A 17,930-nucleotide genomic window follows, 5' to 3' on the forward strand; every position below is an offset into this window, starting at 1 on the left:
ACCATGATATGGAACACTAGAACTGCTACTGTGTTTTGGTAATCATTATCTAATCTCCCTCCATTTTCTCTTCCCTCCATCCCTGTTTTAGTGAGCTTTTTTGCTACTGCAACTAAAAGATCTGACCAGAACAATTGTAGAGGAAAAAAGGTTTATTCAGTCGCTCACGGTTTTAGAGGTCTTAGTCCATAGAATGACAGCTCCATTCCTCAGGGCTCAAGGTGAAGCAGAACATCATGGTGGAAGAGTGTGGCAGGGGGAATCAGCTCACATGTTGATCAGAAAGCAGAGAGACAGACTCCACTCCCCAGATACAAAATATATACTCCATAGCCATTCCTCCAATGAACCACTTCCTCCAGCCACACCACACCTGCCGCCAGTTACCACTCAGTTAATCACATCAGGGATCAATTCACTGATTAGATTAAGCCCAATCATTTCTCCTCTAAGCCTACTTGCATTGTCTTACACGAGAGCTTTTGGAGGACACCACATCTAAACCATAACAACCCTCCTCAGAATCTAGTAATCAGTTCTATATTCAGATCAACTTTTTTCAGCTTCCACATGAGAGAACACGCAGGGTTTGTCTTTCTTTTGGGGGCTTATTTTATTAATATTATATTCTCCAATTACATTTTGATGTGAATGACAGGATTTCATTGTTTATGATTGAATAATATTCCATTGTGTTTATATATCACATTTTCTTTATCCATTTATCCCTCAATGGACACCTAGACTGATTCCATATCCTAGGTATTATGAATAGTGCTACAACAAACATGAGAGTGTAAGTATCTCTTTGATATGTTGATTTCATTTCCTTTGGATATTTACCCTAAAGTGGAAAGCTGGATTAAACAGTAGATCTATTTTTTTTTTGAGGAAACTTCATATTGTTCTCTATAATGGTTGTTTTAATTTACATTTCCACCAATGATGCATAAGAGTTCCCTTTTCTTCACCAACACTTGTTATTGTCTTTTCCAGAATAGTCATTCTGAGGTGAGATGATCTCTCATTGTGCTTTTGATTCACTTTTCCCTGATATGTAATAATTATGAGCATTGTTTTCACATTTATTGGTCATTTGTATTTCTTTTTTTTTTCAGAAACAGGTCCACACATGGCTTTAATTTGGTCACCTTTAACAACACTGTATTAATTCTCTTTCAGTTATACAATGTTTTAAATTTATGCTCTGTCCTCAACCAAGTGGTTATGACTTTTAAAAGCATATAATCACACTAAAGAACCAATACCATCAGTTAGTCTCTGGCTATTACATTATTTACCATCCCAAGGGCTTCACTTTGATTTAGCATTTGATGGATAAGTCCAGAAGGGCCTGTCATTTGGCTCTCTACATGTGGACGATGATTTCATCAGCACAGGGATGTATGAGCTGCATGAGCTCCACAGCACTGGCACCACTAAGAAAACACCATGCCAGGAGGAGACCAGAGGCTGCCGTAGTGAGGGCCCATCCTGAGGGAGGCCAGGGGATGGCTCAGGGCCCTGCGGAGCCTCCAAAGGGGCACCAGGAAAATGGCTGAACTCCAACACATCACTTTATCCAGGACTGAAGCCCCAATATACATCAGAATAGACATAATTAAATGAGGCACAGTGGACTTAAAGGTAAAATGTCATCCTCAACATGCCCTTGATGAAGAGTTTTGCTTTATAGAAGCCTTTTTATGTAGTAAATTACATTCATTACCAATATTTAAAAACATCCAACATTTAAGTGTTCCGAATCTGATTTATTATACAGCAGGGAAATAACAGGTTTAGATTATACTACAAAAAAACTGGAACTGCTCATAAACAGCAACTGGGCTTACTTGGGGGATGATGGGAGGAATTCTTCACACTACTGCGTAAGGAGGCAGACTCCTCATCCTAAACAATCTATTAAAAAATAAACAGGCAAATTTCTTGTAAAACAAAAAACAAATTCACATACTAAATAACATGTCCACAATGACTATAACACATCCCTTAGGGGATAAGCATGTATTTGTAGGAAGCAAACAAAGCTTTCCATAGAGAAACCATTTTCACGAGATGATTAGGTGGACTTGGATTTTGTTTCTGCATCTGTCACTTGGCGAATGAAGATACCATCTTCAGGATGTTCCGTGTCATCCATTTCATACATATATGATGATGCTATTGCAAGTGTAGTCCCATCATTGCTGAAGGCAAGTGATGCGATGCTGGTAGGGTACCGATGGAACTGGCACAGTCGTTTTTTATTAAATGGATCCCAAATATTTACAAATCCATCAGAACCACCTGTGGCAAATGTATTGTGGATATTGTGAAATGAAATGGCATTGACTGGGTAAATCTGCTCAATATTATTTTCTTTTAGTCTGTGACATTTGAAAGCATACTTCTTCTTCTGTACCTCAGGGCTTGGGTCCAAGTACTCAACTGCCACCTGGCCTTCAATAGAGCTTAATACATAGCCCTGCTTGTTAGGAAATGCTCTTATGCAGCGAGTCTGGTGTTTCAGGCTGGACTCCCTGCGCTGCCGCACATAGCCCATGTTCCGTAAATCCCACACCAACACTCTGCAGCCGGCTGAACCTACAATCAGCCGGTCTCCAGACACTGAGAGGGTATACACCTTTGCAGGCTGAGAGAAGGTCCCAGCATTGCAAGGAGTTCTGGGATCCCACAGTTTAACTGTTTGATCCCAACTTCCAGTAACCATCACATTCACTTCTGGACAGTATTCAACACATCTGATAGGGGCATCATGGGTTCCAACAAGATTTTCTTGATCAGTGTTCAAATCATGCGTTTTCAACTGATGATCTAATCCCCCACTCCAGGCATGCGTTGGATTATAGAAGGCGCAGTCCAGGACGGCGCCGGTGTGCTGGTACTTGAGCCGCATCGAGTTGGCCGGCACATCGTAGAGGCGCACGGACGTGTCCCAGGACGAGACCAGCAGGAACTGGGAGGTGTTGGGGCTGAACTTCACCGAGGAGATGCTGTCCTCGGGCGGCTGGTTCAGCTTGAACTCGTTAGAACCGGTCATCTGCGGAACAGACGGAGTCCCCAAGGGTCCCGGGTGGGAGGGCGGAGCCCGCGGGCCCATTTGTATTTCTTCTTGGAAGAAATATTTCTTTTCAGATCATGTGCCTATTTTTTAATTGGACTATTCATTTTTATTGAGTTTTTGAGTTCCTTATATATTCTAGATATTAATCCTGTTTCAGATGAATATTTTCCAATTTTTTCTTCCATTCTGAAGTTCTCTTTTTACTCTGTTGGTTGTTTCCTCTATTGTGCAGAAGACTCTCTGTTTGATCTAGTCTCATTTGTCTACCTTTGCTTTTGTTGCCTGTGCTTTTGGAACTTAAAAAAATCCTAATGTGACTGCCTGACCTTCTAATGGTTGTACCTTCTTATTTCTACCCCAAAGGGAACTGGAGACCCACAGTCTCACAGGAGATGTTCATGCAAAGGGAGAGAGAGGTAACATGATAGTACAATCCTTTAGGGAGTGACCCACTTGGAGAGATAAAAGACCCCTGAGCATCATTGTGCTGTAGAGGCACTTCACACATACAAAAAAGGCAGCAGAAGACCACTGACTACAGCAACCACCAATGGCCAACTCAGTCCTTACCCGATGCCTAGCAAGTTAGCCCAGATAGCACCTGCCAATACCAACCCTCAATTCTAATGTGGGCCAAACAGGGAGTTTTGACTTTAAAAACCTCAACTCCTTTTCTTCCCAGAGTCTTACCTTCCAAAGTCTGCTCTCCCTGATGAAAAGAATTTCTTTCATAGCAGGAGAACTTCTACTCATCACTCAGTCCTTAGTCTCAGACTGGTTTTGTTTATATATTTACATTTTTAAATTTGTTCTAATTAGTTATACATGAGAGCAGAATGCATTTTTAAATTAGTTGGAAGCCTGATCACCTGACTCCGCAAGATTTCCAGTATAACTCTGTTAGTTTGGGGGTAACTTGTATATGTAGGGTTGATTTCATAATTATCCACCTCTACTTGAGTGTGAACTAAAAGGCCTTTCCCCTTGTCAAGCAGTCAAGAGGTCCTTGAGCAGCAGTGTGGTTGAGGACAGGGCCACGGCATGTGACTGCAGCTATTAGATTCACACACCACACTTCCATAAATTCCTCCAGTAGGGAGACAATGAGCTCAAAAAGAGTTGAAGTTTATTACTCATGCAGAGCACAGGCAGGATCAGCACACTGTCATTTCCCCACATCCCTAGTCCCACAGGTGACACTGAACCAGAGGGGACAGTTAACAGATGGCACAGATGGTAGGTCATTCTATTCTAACCCATTGTTGAGCGGATGGACTTGCACAGAAAGCTGTGGTTGAACTCTAAAAGGGTAAGATCAAAAGTCCTGTGTTCAACTGAAACTGAAGAGGTGGATGAGAAATGGCCTTGCGGTCATCTCCCATAAGATAGGCAGGTGGAGGAGAAACCACCTGTAGCGTGTCTTTGCCAGGCTGCTTGTTGCTTCTTGAGAAACCACAGGGCATCTTGACAAGACTCAGGTTGCACTACAGTCAAATCCTGCCGCATGTGCAATCCATGTAGATGTGGTCTGTGGAGAGTCAAGCCAGATTGTCAGGAAGCTGCAGCAGAGCTGCTCCCCTATATGTCTCTTTCAGATCCCCAAATTTGGGAAGTTTTGATTGTCCTGGACGTTAAAGGGAACTGGCCACATAGGGGAATGCAGACAGGCTAAGTCAAATCTTGAATCATGAGAGAATGTAACTTTCACAATATGACCCATGACATTTTCAGGACATCCTCAGCCCACCTTATGATGCTAAATAGGCCACACTGTGGGAAAGGATGGTCTGGGGGTATTAATGTGGTCACAGGGTAACTGCTTCTCAAAGATGACTCTACCCCTCTCCCTGTATTCTCCCTATATCCTTCCCCCTCATTTCAAGTCCCTCTTATCTTCTTCAACATAATGCCTCAATCAATATCCTCCCCAGATGGCAGCCTGGGTGATCCAGATTTAATATGTGGGGATCATGAATGTCCCTGCTCCTTTTTGGATCATACATTTATTATGCTGACTATGTTGATTTTTTTGGGCCATTCTTCCTTCTCTTAACAAAGGTTTACTTTTGGAAAAGTAGAGCTTTGGCTTTCAAAATTATTGCTTCTGATGTGGGCTTCGAGAATATTCCAGCAGTAAAGAAATAAATGTTGAATTTCTTTCCATTTATACTCTTTCTATTAAACAACAAAACAAAACAAACAAAACACCCAATCCTTCTTCCAGCAATGTGAATCTCTGACTGAATAAGAGAACAAACCATGGTAGTATGAAAAAGAAAAGTGAACACATTCTCTTTTGTAAAGGAAAATCTGAAGTCAAGAAATATGAGGCTCACTTTAAAAAAAACAGCTTTAATTAAAAGTAAACAGTGAAACAATTATTTAGATCTTTTGTTTATCCAAGTGCAGTGCTGTATATTTTTACCCTTAGATCTTTAAAATGCTCAGCAGGGTAGAAACGCATTAACTTGATTTGTTGTTTGGAGAATAAAAATTCCTATGTAAATTAAATTTTATTATATTCTTTTCTTTCTCAAGAGGCTTCTCTCCTTAATTTTATGACTTCCAAGATCCAAGAAGATAAGACCTTCATCAACATGTATAGAATTTGCATTATCCCATTTTAAAATACAAATTCAAACCTCAATATTTTATTTAAGGGTCAACAAACTTTCTCTGTAAAGAAAAAATTGACAAACTTTTTTGTAAAGGACCAGATAGTAAATATTGTTGATTTTGCAGGCTATAGGCTATCTGTTCTCTGTCAAAATTACTCAGCTCTGTCACTGTACTGAAAGCATCCATAGACAATGAACAGATGGGCACAACTGTATTCTAATAAAACTTTATTTGCAAAAACAGGTGATTTGGCCCACGGGCTATAGTTTATTGATCCTCCTTTTTTAGATGATTGCATAAAACCAGTCATAAACTATAAAGAATTGATTATTCAAAAAAAACTCTTGTTAATCACTTAGAATGTAAATAAATTGCACAAATGCATTTTATTCTTCTTTCTTTCTTTTTGACTTGAGGCTTTGTTCATTGTTCTTCATTGTTTTAGAACTCAGTACAATTTCTGGTGTTTTTAATAGAAATCTGTGTATTATCTTCTTTCTGCAGTTGTTTTATACAATGCTTTGACATTTCCTGGACCTAAACACAGCAAGATATATTATCTTTGATGAATAATATTCAAATAAATATACATATATTTATTTAAAACAGAGAGTGGGAGAGGAGAGAGAGGGAGGGAGGGGAGCTCTGTCACAACTATCCTTTGAAATTCTGTAATAAGATTATTAGGTATATCTCACTACTTACTCAGCTGAAGAAAAGCTTGCTCTTGATACTAGCTGTGGGAGAGTCATGTAAAATCAACAGCACAACAAGAACAATTATTCATGTTGTAGAAATGAACTCTCATCAGACACAGCATACCAAACATTGTTAAGAATAGTTTACAGTGAATGCTCAATACCTGTGTTGCTCCTAGGAATGTGTTGGGCACACTCTATTCTGCAAAAGTTGCTGCAGCATTATCTTCCATTCTACAAGCTATTGTGCAATGTGATTTTGTCACTTTCCATCAGGGTGTGGAGCCCATTTCTGTACCTTTTTCATTCTGACTGCTTTGACCAACATTCTGAGAGTGTCTCCACAGCAGATGTAGCCCACAGAAATGTCCTGGCAATCTCTGCTTTCTGCTTTTGAGACCTGGGACTCACAAAGTAGAAGAAGAGAATTTCCTAATAAAGAACAGAATAATGAAAAGTAATTAGTATGGGACATAAATCCAGCTAATGAGTTTTCAGTCCATTGAATATTTTATGTCCTGAGCCATTATGTAGGAAGTCCAGCCATTCTGCTGGAGAGAGCAGTCATATGCAAAAACACAGAGGTGCCATCTTGGATATACAGCTGGGTCAAGTTTTCAGATGACTCCTCACCATACCTCTCTGAGAGATCCCAACGGAGAATTTCATAGAGGAGCCATGTCAATTCATATAACCTGGAGAGAAAATAACAATTTGGTGTTTCTAACTACTAAATTTTGAGGTGATATGCTAAATAGCAATAAATAACTGATTAGAACAGGAACTGACAAGCATAGAGAAAAACCTGAGTTCATGAGATTTAAGAAAGTAATGAAAGGAAATCTAAAATAAAATAGCAGAATGCAGCTAAACATGAAGTAAAAAGTTAAAAATTGAGGAGAATAGATATGCCCTAATTTAGTAAGAAAGTATTAATATGTATCCAATACAATGAATAACTCACTGGTAAATGTGTTCTGTCTCCTGTGGAGAAGAATCTTGGTCCTGAAAAAGAAAACACAACCTCTGAAAAATACTATTTTGAGAATGAGAGCTATTTTCCCCTTGAGGTCACACAACAAAGTCTTGCAGTCACTTCCAGCAATGTCACCATGTTCTGAAGGAAAAGGCTGGTATCATTATAATTACATTTTAACTACATCCTCTAAATTACATTTTAAGGTGTAATAAAACTTCTTTCTAATATAAAAATAAAGGCAAATTATATTGACATGTCCTCTCTGCTAGTAATAGCCAACGGGTAAGCAAGTAGCCTTAGAGTTTCCTGCTGTTCTGTGACCCTCCACAGTTCTGGATCTAATTGAATTTTTTATGTATTTCTCAGAGGAAAAAAGTAATAACTAAAAATAAAAATAATTTGGGGGTAAATGAGAAAGTTGGTAGTAGGTGATGTTTTAGAAAAAGTGAACTTTTTCTATCTTGGAGTGATACTCATGAATGAATATATTTAAAACATGATGTGAGATTAGATAAAATTTTGTTGTTTTTACATAACTCTGGTCTTTACCTTTGGTTATTGGATCGCAAAACTCTTCATTACACAAAATCACTTAGTACATTTTTTTTTTGAGTTTTAAAGTTTGAACTTAACAAGGGGAAAGTTTCAAGGGGCCAAAAGCTAAATCTTTATTTCACAGAAATTTAGCAAATGATTGCTCTTCTAACTTTTTTCTGCAGTGTCTTCTCTGCAAACTTCTAGCCAAAATAGGGTCTTGCTTTTTTTTTTTTTTTGCCTTTGTCAATTATAGGTTCTAAATTTAAGCCTCAAGTTTAATTCTTTTTAGCTATGAATTCATTTTAGCTTTGAGAGCATGTATTTTTAGCTCCTGCCTGTATATTACTTGGTAGGACTAGAAGCTAAGTCAGTTTTATTTTTCCTCTCTTAAAATTCTATGAAATTTTCTCTTCCTGGAACACATGTTCTTCTAGATCAGAATTAGATATTTCCCATCACTTAAGTGAAGGGGAAATATTCCCCCTCACACTCATACTCAAATTTTTTTGAAATAAAGGGACGCACATTTGAGATATATCTGAAAACAGCTTTAAGATTCTAGCAATGAAAAACCCACAAATATTTTAGAAGGCTATATCAGATATGAAGCAAAAGCCAGGTGGCTACTCTTTACCCTGGATCATTCAAAATATAAAAGTAATGTTACAAAAATGAAAAAGATTAAGACAACATGATCTGTCAATTGTTTTAGAAATTGCTAAATTATTCATTGGTCTTACGGAATACTTGAAGTTCAAGATGAACATTCTTGTGCTTTCACATCTGTCTACTGTTTATATAACTATATTTCTGTTCAGTCTCAAAGTTGACTGAACATTCTCATTTGTTGTGTTTCTTTCCTTGGCTTTGATTTTCTTGTTAGCTTTTTCCCTATCACCTGAATAGGTGAAATCATAGGCACAAATATTTATTATGTCTAGAGAAATAGACCACTCCACCATGTTCTCTTATACATTAGCCATATTATTTCCCTCAATATTTTACTGACTTTACTCTTACATTAAGTACTTTATGGAAGAAGACATGTAATCAACAGAGGACAGAAAGGAGATATGGAAGACATATCCATCACCTGAATACCCGATTATTATTAATGATGGGAAGAGTGGGTGGGATGCGTAGTTATCTATCCTTTAATTATACAAGTGGGCACTGGGCTAACTAAGCACCTTGTAGAGCTGGTTAATTTAATGTTTATGCTGTATAGTACGATGGTTTTAAAGCTTTTTTTTGGCATCAAATTGCCTGGTTGCAATTTCTGTCTTTTCTTCTTGCTGAGTATGTGACCCTAAGAAAGTCGCTTAAGAGAATTTTGTCTCATTGCTAAAGTAAGTATAATAACAATAATACCTACATCACAAAGTTGTTATGAGGGTAAAATGAATTAATGTAAAAACACAGAGAACAATGCTTGTGTCATAGTACTAATGAAAATTTAGCTCATTTATGATCCCTATATTTAGTTGGAGAAATTGAGGCAAAGTTCAATTTAGTTAAGAAATTTACCACATGAACACTTAGTAAAATCAGGATTTGAACTCAGATCTATTTGAGTTTGGCTTCAAAATTCCTAGAATTAAATGCCTTCATTTTCAATGGTAGTATTCAAATATTCTAAAATTCAAGGTTGGATCATTGTGGCCCCAGGTCAATAGCTCAAACTCTAGCCTTGGCAGGTGTTTGAAAAAGCAGCCCAGGGGCTGGGGATGTGGCTCAAGCGGTAGCGCACTCGCCTGGCATGCGTGCGGCCCGGGTTCGATCCTCAGCACCACATACAAAGATGTTGTGTCCGCCAAAAACCAAAAAAAAAAAAAAAAAAAAAGCAGCCCAGGACAGTCATAAGATGCAGAATTTGGTACGGCAGAAAGTGGGATTTGGCCTTAACTACAAAAGGTATCCTTTTCTAAGCCTAAGGCACCCAAGGTCTATTTTTGTTGCTGTTTTTTTTTTTTTTTTTTGTCTATTTGGTGAGCTGGGAGAAATTAGAGCTTATACTTAAATCTCATATGTCATCTATAATTTTTAAAATGCATTTAACTATAGATAGTTCTTATCACAAACTATAGGTTAAATAATTTTCACACAATTTTTCATACATATTTTCACATATAATTTCAATGTAAAAAACCCATGGGTTGTTATATTTTTAGATTGAATGGAACCCCCTTAACTATCACAATTATGAATTTGGCAGCCAGTGCGGACAATAGAGATGAATAGGCAATAACCATGAATGGCTTACTCTAATATGGGTATGCTACTTGTTTCATTAAGAAATTCAGTACTCTTGGGCTAGGGTTATAATTCAGTGGTAGGGCAACTGTTTAGCAAGAGCAAGGCCCTGAATTTGATCCCTAATACTGCCAAATAAAAAGAAATCCCTAATTTGACCATTGTATAACATTCATGAACAATTCTAAACTCACAATATTTCCTTCAAAACTATCTTCTCTGAATATTTTCCCAGATCAATATAAAGCAACTTAATTCTTCTAGTTGCAGGTCACTAACACAGATGTCATCTTGATTCTTGATTTTCTCTCACAGCCTTTATCTAGTATACCAGCAGTCCTACTGGCTTGCCTTTCAATATATACTCTGAATACGTCCATTTACATCATTCTTCTGCCACACTCTAGTTCAAGTCCCATCAGCTCTTTTTGGGATTATCATGAGAGTTTTAAGGATGCTATCTCTGCCCTTTTCCTAATCCAGTCACTCCTTAAGTCAATTCTCCATTCAAAACCTCTAGAGGATTTCTTTCTCATTCAGGGTAAAGTCCAAAGTCTTGTGATGACATTCAGGCCCCATATCATCTGCCACCTAATGCCTTTCTGACTTCATTTGCTGCTATTCTCCTTGCTCAGTTCCTCTAGCCAAATTGGCCTCTTCTGTAGAACAAGCCAGCAGGCTCTTGTCACTGAAGCTCTGTTGTTCCTATTCCTCCTGCTTGGAATGTTCTTCTTATAGATAGTCCTGTGGCTACAGACGTCTTAATCTGTTCATGCTGCTATAACAAAATACTACAGACTGTGTTATTTATAAAGAGAAGAAATTTATTTCTAATAGTTCCGGGGACTAGAAAGTTCAAGGTCAAGATTCTGCAAGTTCAGTGTCTGATGAGGATTTGTTATCTCCGCTTCCAAGATGGTGCCTTGTGACTTCATCTTTCAGAGATGATAAATTCTGCATTCTTACATGGCAGAAAGGTGAAAGGGCAAAAATGGCCTAGTTAATTCCCTCCAGCTCTTTTATTAAGTTGCTAATCCCATTCATGAACATTCTACCCCCATGACTTAATCAAATCTTAAAGGGTTTTAGAGGGACACATGCATTCAAATCACAGCAAAGTCTTTACCCAAAAGTTGCCTTCTCAATAAAGTGTTTCCAAAACTCTATCTAGATTTCAACCTAGAGTCCTCAATCCTAATGCTTGTTATCCCTGCAGTACATTTTATACTTAGACTTCATCTATGTCATTATCTAACATAAAATGGTTTACTGGTTTACTTATTTATCTTATTTATTACTGTCTTCTCTACTGAGTCATTAAGTTCCATGAAAACAAGAATTATTTTGTCCATTTTGCTCACTATTATTTCCTCAATGGGTGCCACATAGTAGGCACTCAAACATCTTTGTTAATGTTTCTGAGTTTCATTCAGATAAAATTGAGGTTAGAGACTTTTTGTATGAAAAGATAATAAAAAATTTGCATCTATAAACTTTTTAGTTTATAAATATTTTCTATCTCTAAACTTGTTAGGTATTCTGTCCTAATAGTTTTAAAATCAATTCTAATTATCTGACAACATGATATTCAAACTGAGGTATTTATATTTTCTGTTTATTCCACTTTCTGGAACATTTGATAGCAGCTTTCTACCACAAAAACATTTTTAGATTAAAATTACTTTGCCCCCTGTGGTTATCTGTGGGCACTGGTAACAAATTGTTTGCTAGTGCAAAGTGGGCCAGTGCTGATTGGACACTGGGAATTCTAACAAACTTTAAATTTCAGCAAAATGCTCAGAGACTTCTAATCTGCAGAAGAAACCAGGTTTTCTGAAGGTAAAACATACCAGGTAATTTGGTTCTCTCAATCTTCTTGGTAGCAAATAGCTTTATATCATAGCTGTTTACATTTTCAGGATGCTTGGCACTCTGATCATATTACTGCTTTTGAAAGTAAATGCAAATTGAAGGTATTCTCTACAATTTGCACAACTGTGTAGTATTCAGTGCTTTATTTTATAACATAAGAAGTGTGTTACTAAGCTATAGAAATCACCAACTAATCACCAAATTGATGGTTTGGTATTACCTTCCTCTTTGATTTGACTATCAGCATAATCAAGATTCACAGTAACACAAAGACTTAAACTCTACTCTATTCCTCTGTAAATTTGGTTGTATCCTTTACAAACCAGAATAAAGAAAATCTGATCATGTTTATGTTTTCAAACATTGTCTGTGCTGATATTTCTACTGTTCAGCATTGTTATTTGATAACTGATTTATATTGTCTGGATATATAAAATATTTGAAGAAATAAACTTTAGTTTGAAATAATTCCTTAGAATTATATTAGTTTGGAAGAGAATAGTCTAAAATTTCAGAATATATTCAATAATTTTGTTTACTTCTACAAATAAATTTTTGCTTTGAAATGTTTAAAGATTGGAAGAATATTTATATATTACTTTTCTCATTTAAAAGTGTTTTATCCCAACTAATCACAAGGAATGAAATATTATTTTCATATCGGTTGCTATATGTGTATGTATAATTAGTAAAATATTTAATGCTCATGAAAATCAACAAATTGTTAGTCCAAAGATATTCTGACAATATATATTTTTTTCAATCTAATGTCTACTTACAAGGGCTCACTGGAGTCTGTCAATATATTTACCAAAGTATAAACGTGTACTTTTACCCATAACTGTGTTTTAAACATTACATTGTTGAGTCTGATATATGATTTGTCATTAAGTCAATTATGTGTAGATACTTCTGTAATAAGATTAAAGAATAGAGACTTATTTAAGGTGGCACATAGTACTGACTAAGAACACTGCCTCTATAGCTGCATTTCTTGGATAGCTATCACTGTTCTGCCCCTTAATAACTGTGAGTTTGGGGGCAAGTTATTTGACCTTTTTTATCTATAGGATAGGACTCACTTCATTTATAGGATTATTGTGAGGCTCAAATAATTGAATACATATGAAATTCTTAGAACAGTCCTTAGTTCATTTCAATGTTTAAATTGCTAGCTATTAATGTAAATGTCACATAAGTAGTTTCTCCAGCCCAGAGATGGCGGTGAATTCAGAGACTTTGCTAATGAATATGGGGACGTATGTTGGGGCACCAGCCTGGATTGAAATAGAATTTTATTCCTCATGGTGGCGTTTGCTACTTTGACACACCTGAAGAGTCTATTATAAGCTGCTATATTAATTTACTGTCACTTTGAACTATACAAATACTCAATGATTTCTTTGTAAAGATGAGAAAAAAATGTAGGACTAACAATAGAGCAAATAAATGTGTCTCTAAATCATTTCTGTAGCTTACTTTATTGTTTTAATGATAGTCAACAATTTTCTTTTCACATAGAAATAATTAGACTTTAAAATTTTTAGCTTAAAATATCCACATTTGGGTATAAAAAAGCCATACAAAATATTTGTATATATATATATATATGCTAATTTATAGATATAACTATATAAAACATGTGCCAGTATATAAATATTGTATACTTATAATATATAATAATATATAATTATTAATAGACATAAAGGAAATGGACGCTCTGGTGGAAGGATTTTACATGTACTTTTGAGTTTATGGCTGCAGTTCACAATTGGCAATGCCTTAGGGTAAAATATTATTGTCTTTTCACAGAGATTCTCCAAGATGCAAGGTATCTATGTGGGACTGCTGCTTTTTAGTGTGACCTGGGCAGCATCAGTAAGCATTTAAAAATTCATTTATGTTCATAGAATCTCTTACTTTATTTTCTTTTAAGCCATGTCTTTTAACATTAGTAGAATTTATCTAATTCAGTAACAATAACGTATCAAGCATATAGAAAAAATCCAGCACTTAACATCTATCACTAAGGAACCTTTCAATAAACATGTGATATCTCCATGTTACTTTCTACAGAGCACCTAAAGCAGTATTTTTGAGAGAACTGAAAGCCAGTAAGAGTGTTTCAAGTCAGCTAAGGCTAATGATTAATGTTCAAAGACTTAAATTATATCATGCCCCAAACTTTTCTTTTTTACTATATATACTCCAATATGTACATACTATGCTACATTAGTATATTATCCAAATGAAGAACTCCCGATGAATGTTTTAAAGCTCACCAACACTATTTTGTAAACAGATGGCAATGCAAAGGTACAAAATGTTTCTGTATTTCTTTCAACACCTTAGTGCTATGGGATTTTGCTAAACATGTTCTCTTCTTCAGTGAGGCTATAGATATGAAGTATTGCCACCTAAACTTAGCCCAACTCAAGCTTCTATTTCCCTTTGTGTCTTTTCTTCTGATTCACCCAGATGAGTACTCAGGATGTGACCAAATTGTCTTGTGACAATGCTGAGCATTACAGACATTTTCTGCAATGCAGACACAGCGCTAATTAGATAATGTCTGAACAGTATCCTAACTTCTCAGAGTAACCTTTTTGGTTGGACAACTATGGAAACAAGTAATCATTGTGTTGCCAACCATGCTTAAATATAGGTCCTAAGTGAGTGGGCGACCAGTTGGGTAACCAGAGGGACAAGGATGAACCATACCATCTGGCAAGGACAGCAGAATTTGGGGAAAGGATACACCCCTCTTAGTACACGTACTCACAGAGTCCTGTGGGGGCTGTCCTACTTAAAACAGACATGTGTCAGGCCCAATCCACATCACCTAGCTCACCAAGGCTGTAGAGGCACGCCCTTAGGCATGATGGTGATGGACTGGGTCTATTTGACCTAGTTCAATCTAACCAACTGAGGATGAGTTTATTTTGAGCATTACATTCCAAGGAACAGCTGGAGTGATGCTTCTGACCATTTTCCAGTAAAATGCTATGTCAACATTGATCCAGTGACCACTGGACAAAATAAGGTGCCAACTTTCCTCCCAGAGGCAGACAATGCCATCTCCATTACAGAACCACATTCAAGCCCAGATCAACCACCAATTGGGTATTGGGAGAAGAGGGAAGGGTACAGATTCAAATGAAAGAGTCTCAGCAAGGGTACAAAATTTGGCATTGCGAAAGGTAAAATGTGATGTTTTCTCACAGATACACAGATTCTGTTTTAGCAATTATCTAAAGTATTTAATAATAGATTGCTAGCATAAAATGTAATATATACTGTGTAACTTATGTATGTCTAAGAACTGTAAGCCAAATTCCAAACAATTTTAAAACATGAGAAATAAAAGGTCATTGGGCCGTGCAATTCCATGAAAATTCATCAGTAGGCAATATGACTAGGAAGGTTTTGTTCTAAGTTACAGAATATCATGGCTATACCAAGGTACTCTGTGTCATCATGTATGTATTTTAATCCATACACAAATGCATGTGATTGTTAGTGTGCCTGTGTTCTGTTAAGAAGATGCCCATGCTTTCGTTTCTTTTGCTTTATATCTACCCAACTCATTTTTATGTTTTATTCTTCCAATAACCCCATTTCCAGAACTATTTTAGCTGTTCTTACATTAGTAAAGAATGATGAAATGATCTAACTTACATTCAAAAGATCATATAAGAACGAACATTAAAAAATACAACAAAGAATAAAATTGTAAAATATATCTTGAGGTTAATGTAAGCTTTGGGAACATTTTTTTTTTATCAGCAAATGCTTTTTCTTATGTAACTACTTAAAATTTATTATTGTAATCCTGGGGCTTTGAGAGAGAGAGGATTTAGGTTAATGTATCTCCTCTACATCTACTACCACCTCTGTACATATAGGCATTGTGGCTTCTTCTATTACCTATATTACACAGGTTATTGTGGGACTCAAATGAGATTTCTATGCAAATCTGTGTGACAGATCCCTATCACAGTTTATAAACTGTGAAGTGCTATATGAATATAAGGCTTTCTTGAGAAACTATTGTTTGTTTCTAGAATAAAATGGAATATTAGACAGATTTACATTGAGGTATTTTTAGTAAACTTTTGAGTTTATATTTTTAAGATGCTTTAAGAAAATCCATGACATTAAGGTTTATTTTAAAGTTTTTAAATAAGATTTATTTAGGAAACTACTTTCTAAGTGAATAGGACTGCTATCAGGCAGACTGTTATTAGCCCCTGAAACTGCTTACCTCTGTTTTGATCTTTCCTTGAAGGTTTCTCTCTTCTATAACCAGTCCACCATGGCTCCTGCTTCTACTTTAGCATATATATTGAAGAACAAACATGTTCTACTAGGTAGTTCCCCTTTCAACATCACAGATAAGCTAGGGCTTTCAAAAGTAAGTAGAGAAATAGAAATACTGACAATTAAATATCCATATACTTGTTCCTGTTGCAGAAAACTTGCTCCAGGATTCTTAGATATTGTTCTGCCTTCAGCTCAAAGGCCTGGGACAGCTGCCCAGGTCTATTCCTTTTTATTTTCTGATCATCCTCCACTTCAATAGCAACCCCTCACCATCAGGACCTCTCAATAAATTTTGACATTTTTCATATCAATCCAAGAGAAAGAATTTGTTCTAATCTGCTGACCACCTCCATTCACCTTCCCTGAATAAAACCTCTGGCCAGGAGGCTGGCAACAGTAAGGACAGAGAAGGGGTATAATCCTACTCCTTCCATGCAGGACTGTGGTGTGGGACTTTTCCTGGACCACTAGCACTGTCATAACTTAACTCATCATATCAACAGTTGAATTTATACCATCATTTCCCATAAGTCCATAGCACTGAACTCTGAGTTCTCTTGCACTCAACAATTCCAGGTTGAGAGTGAAAACCTCTCTTCAGTGAATAACAATGGCATCTGTGCTCCTCCGCTGGAGCATCATGCCTGCCTTCTTCTTGCCATTCCATGTGGTGGTTCTCTGTGCTGGAATCTGGTTCTGAAATGGAGATGGCATTGTTTCCCTCTGGGAGAATAAAGCTGGCACTGTCCTTTCTAATACCAAAATAACTGTGAAGGGATAACTGGGTCCACCTTCTTTTGGTTAGAATGATTTTCCACATTGACTAGTACAACCCAGTGAGAGAAAAATAAATGATTTGTTGTTTGAAGAAATGGATGAAAGAATGTTCCACTTGGTGAAATGTCCCTCATTTCCTTGCAGACGTTTCCACTACAGACTGTGAAACCTCGGCAAGGCTGTGTGGAAGAACACAGGGTAAATAGAATTATTCTTCTCAAATAACTCAATTTTAGCTCTGTAAAGAAAGAACGTCAATAAGAGAAAGTTTGAACTGCCAAAATATTTTTGGGTGCTTATACTGGGAGTGCAAAATTATGCAACATCATTTTGGCACTTTCTAGTTAATCAAGTATTAAAATTCACACTATGTGAGATAGGAAAGTAAGAAACCATTCTGAATATAGATTTGTTTCTCTTCAGTGTGATTTCTTCCTTCAAGAAATAATGTTTTGCTAGGCAACTTTCAGAGGGATAAGGAAGAATTCTGGGATATTGTAACTAGCAAATTATATTTTGCCACATGGACACATGAGAGCAAAGTGATAAATGAAAGGGAAAAAAGAGGAAATTGGTTTACAGGTTTTAATGGAAAATTTAGTTTACATGGAACTCGTTTTCGACATCCATCCAGAAAGTTCACCAAATACTCTCAGCTTTGCACATCACCAAATTGCAGCTTACTTCTGCCTGCCATAGTTTCTCTTGGCACTCTCAGAAAACTCTGTTCTAAGAACTAACAATCTTCTGTTCCTTATCTGAACTGAAAATTACAAAGGGCTAAAAC

General features: G+C 36.6%; 1 protein-coding gene across 1 annotated transcript; it reads right to left on the reverse strand.

Moving 5' to 3' along the window:
- Positions 1-1,125: 1,125 nt before the first annotated feature.
- LOC308655013 (mitotic checkpoint protein BUB3-like) lies at positions 1,126-3,061 on the reverse strand (the record flags this gene model as incomplete). Its single annotated transcript, XM_081304784.1, has 1 exon — positions 1,126-3,061. One exon carries the CDS (start codon positions 3,059-3,061, stop codon positions 2,081-2,083), a length of 981 nt encoding a protein of 326 aa, XP_081160910.1. The 3' UTR covers positions 1,126-2,080.
- Between the last annotated feature and the right edge of the window lie 14,869 nt (positions 3,062-17,930).

The sequence above is a fragment of the Spermophilus citellus genome, assembly GCF_964194105.1.
Source record: "Spermophilus citellus genome assembly, chromosome: 8".
Lineage (NCBI taxonomy): Eukaryota > Metazoa > Chordata > Mammalia > Rodentia > Sciuridae > Spermophilus > Spermophilus citellus.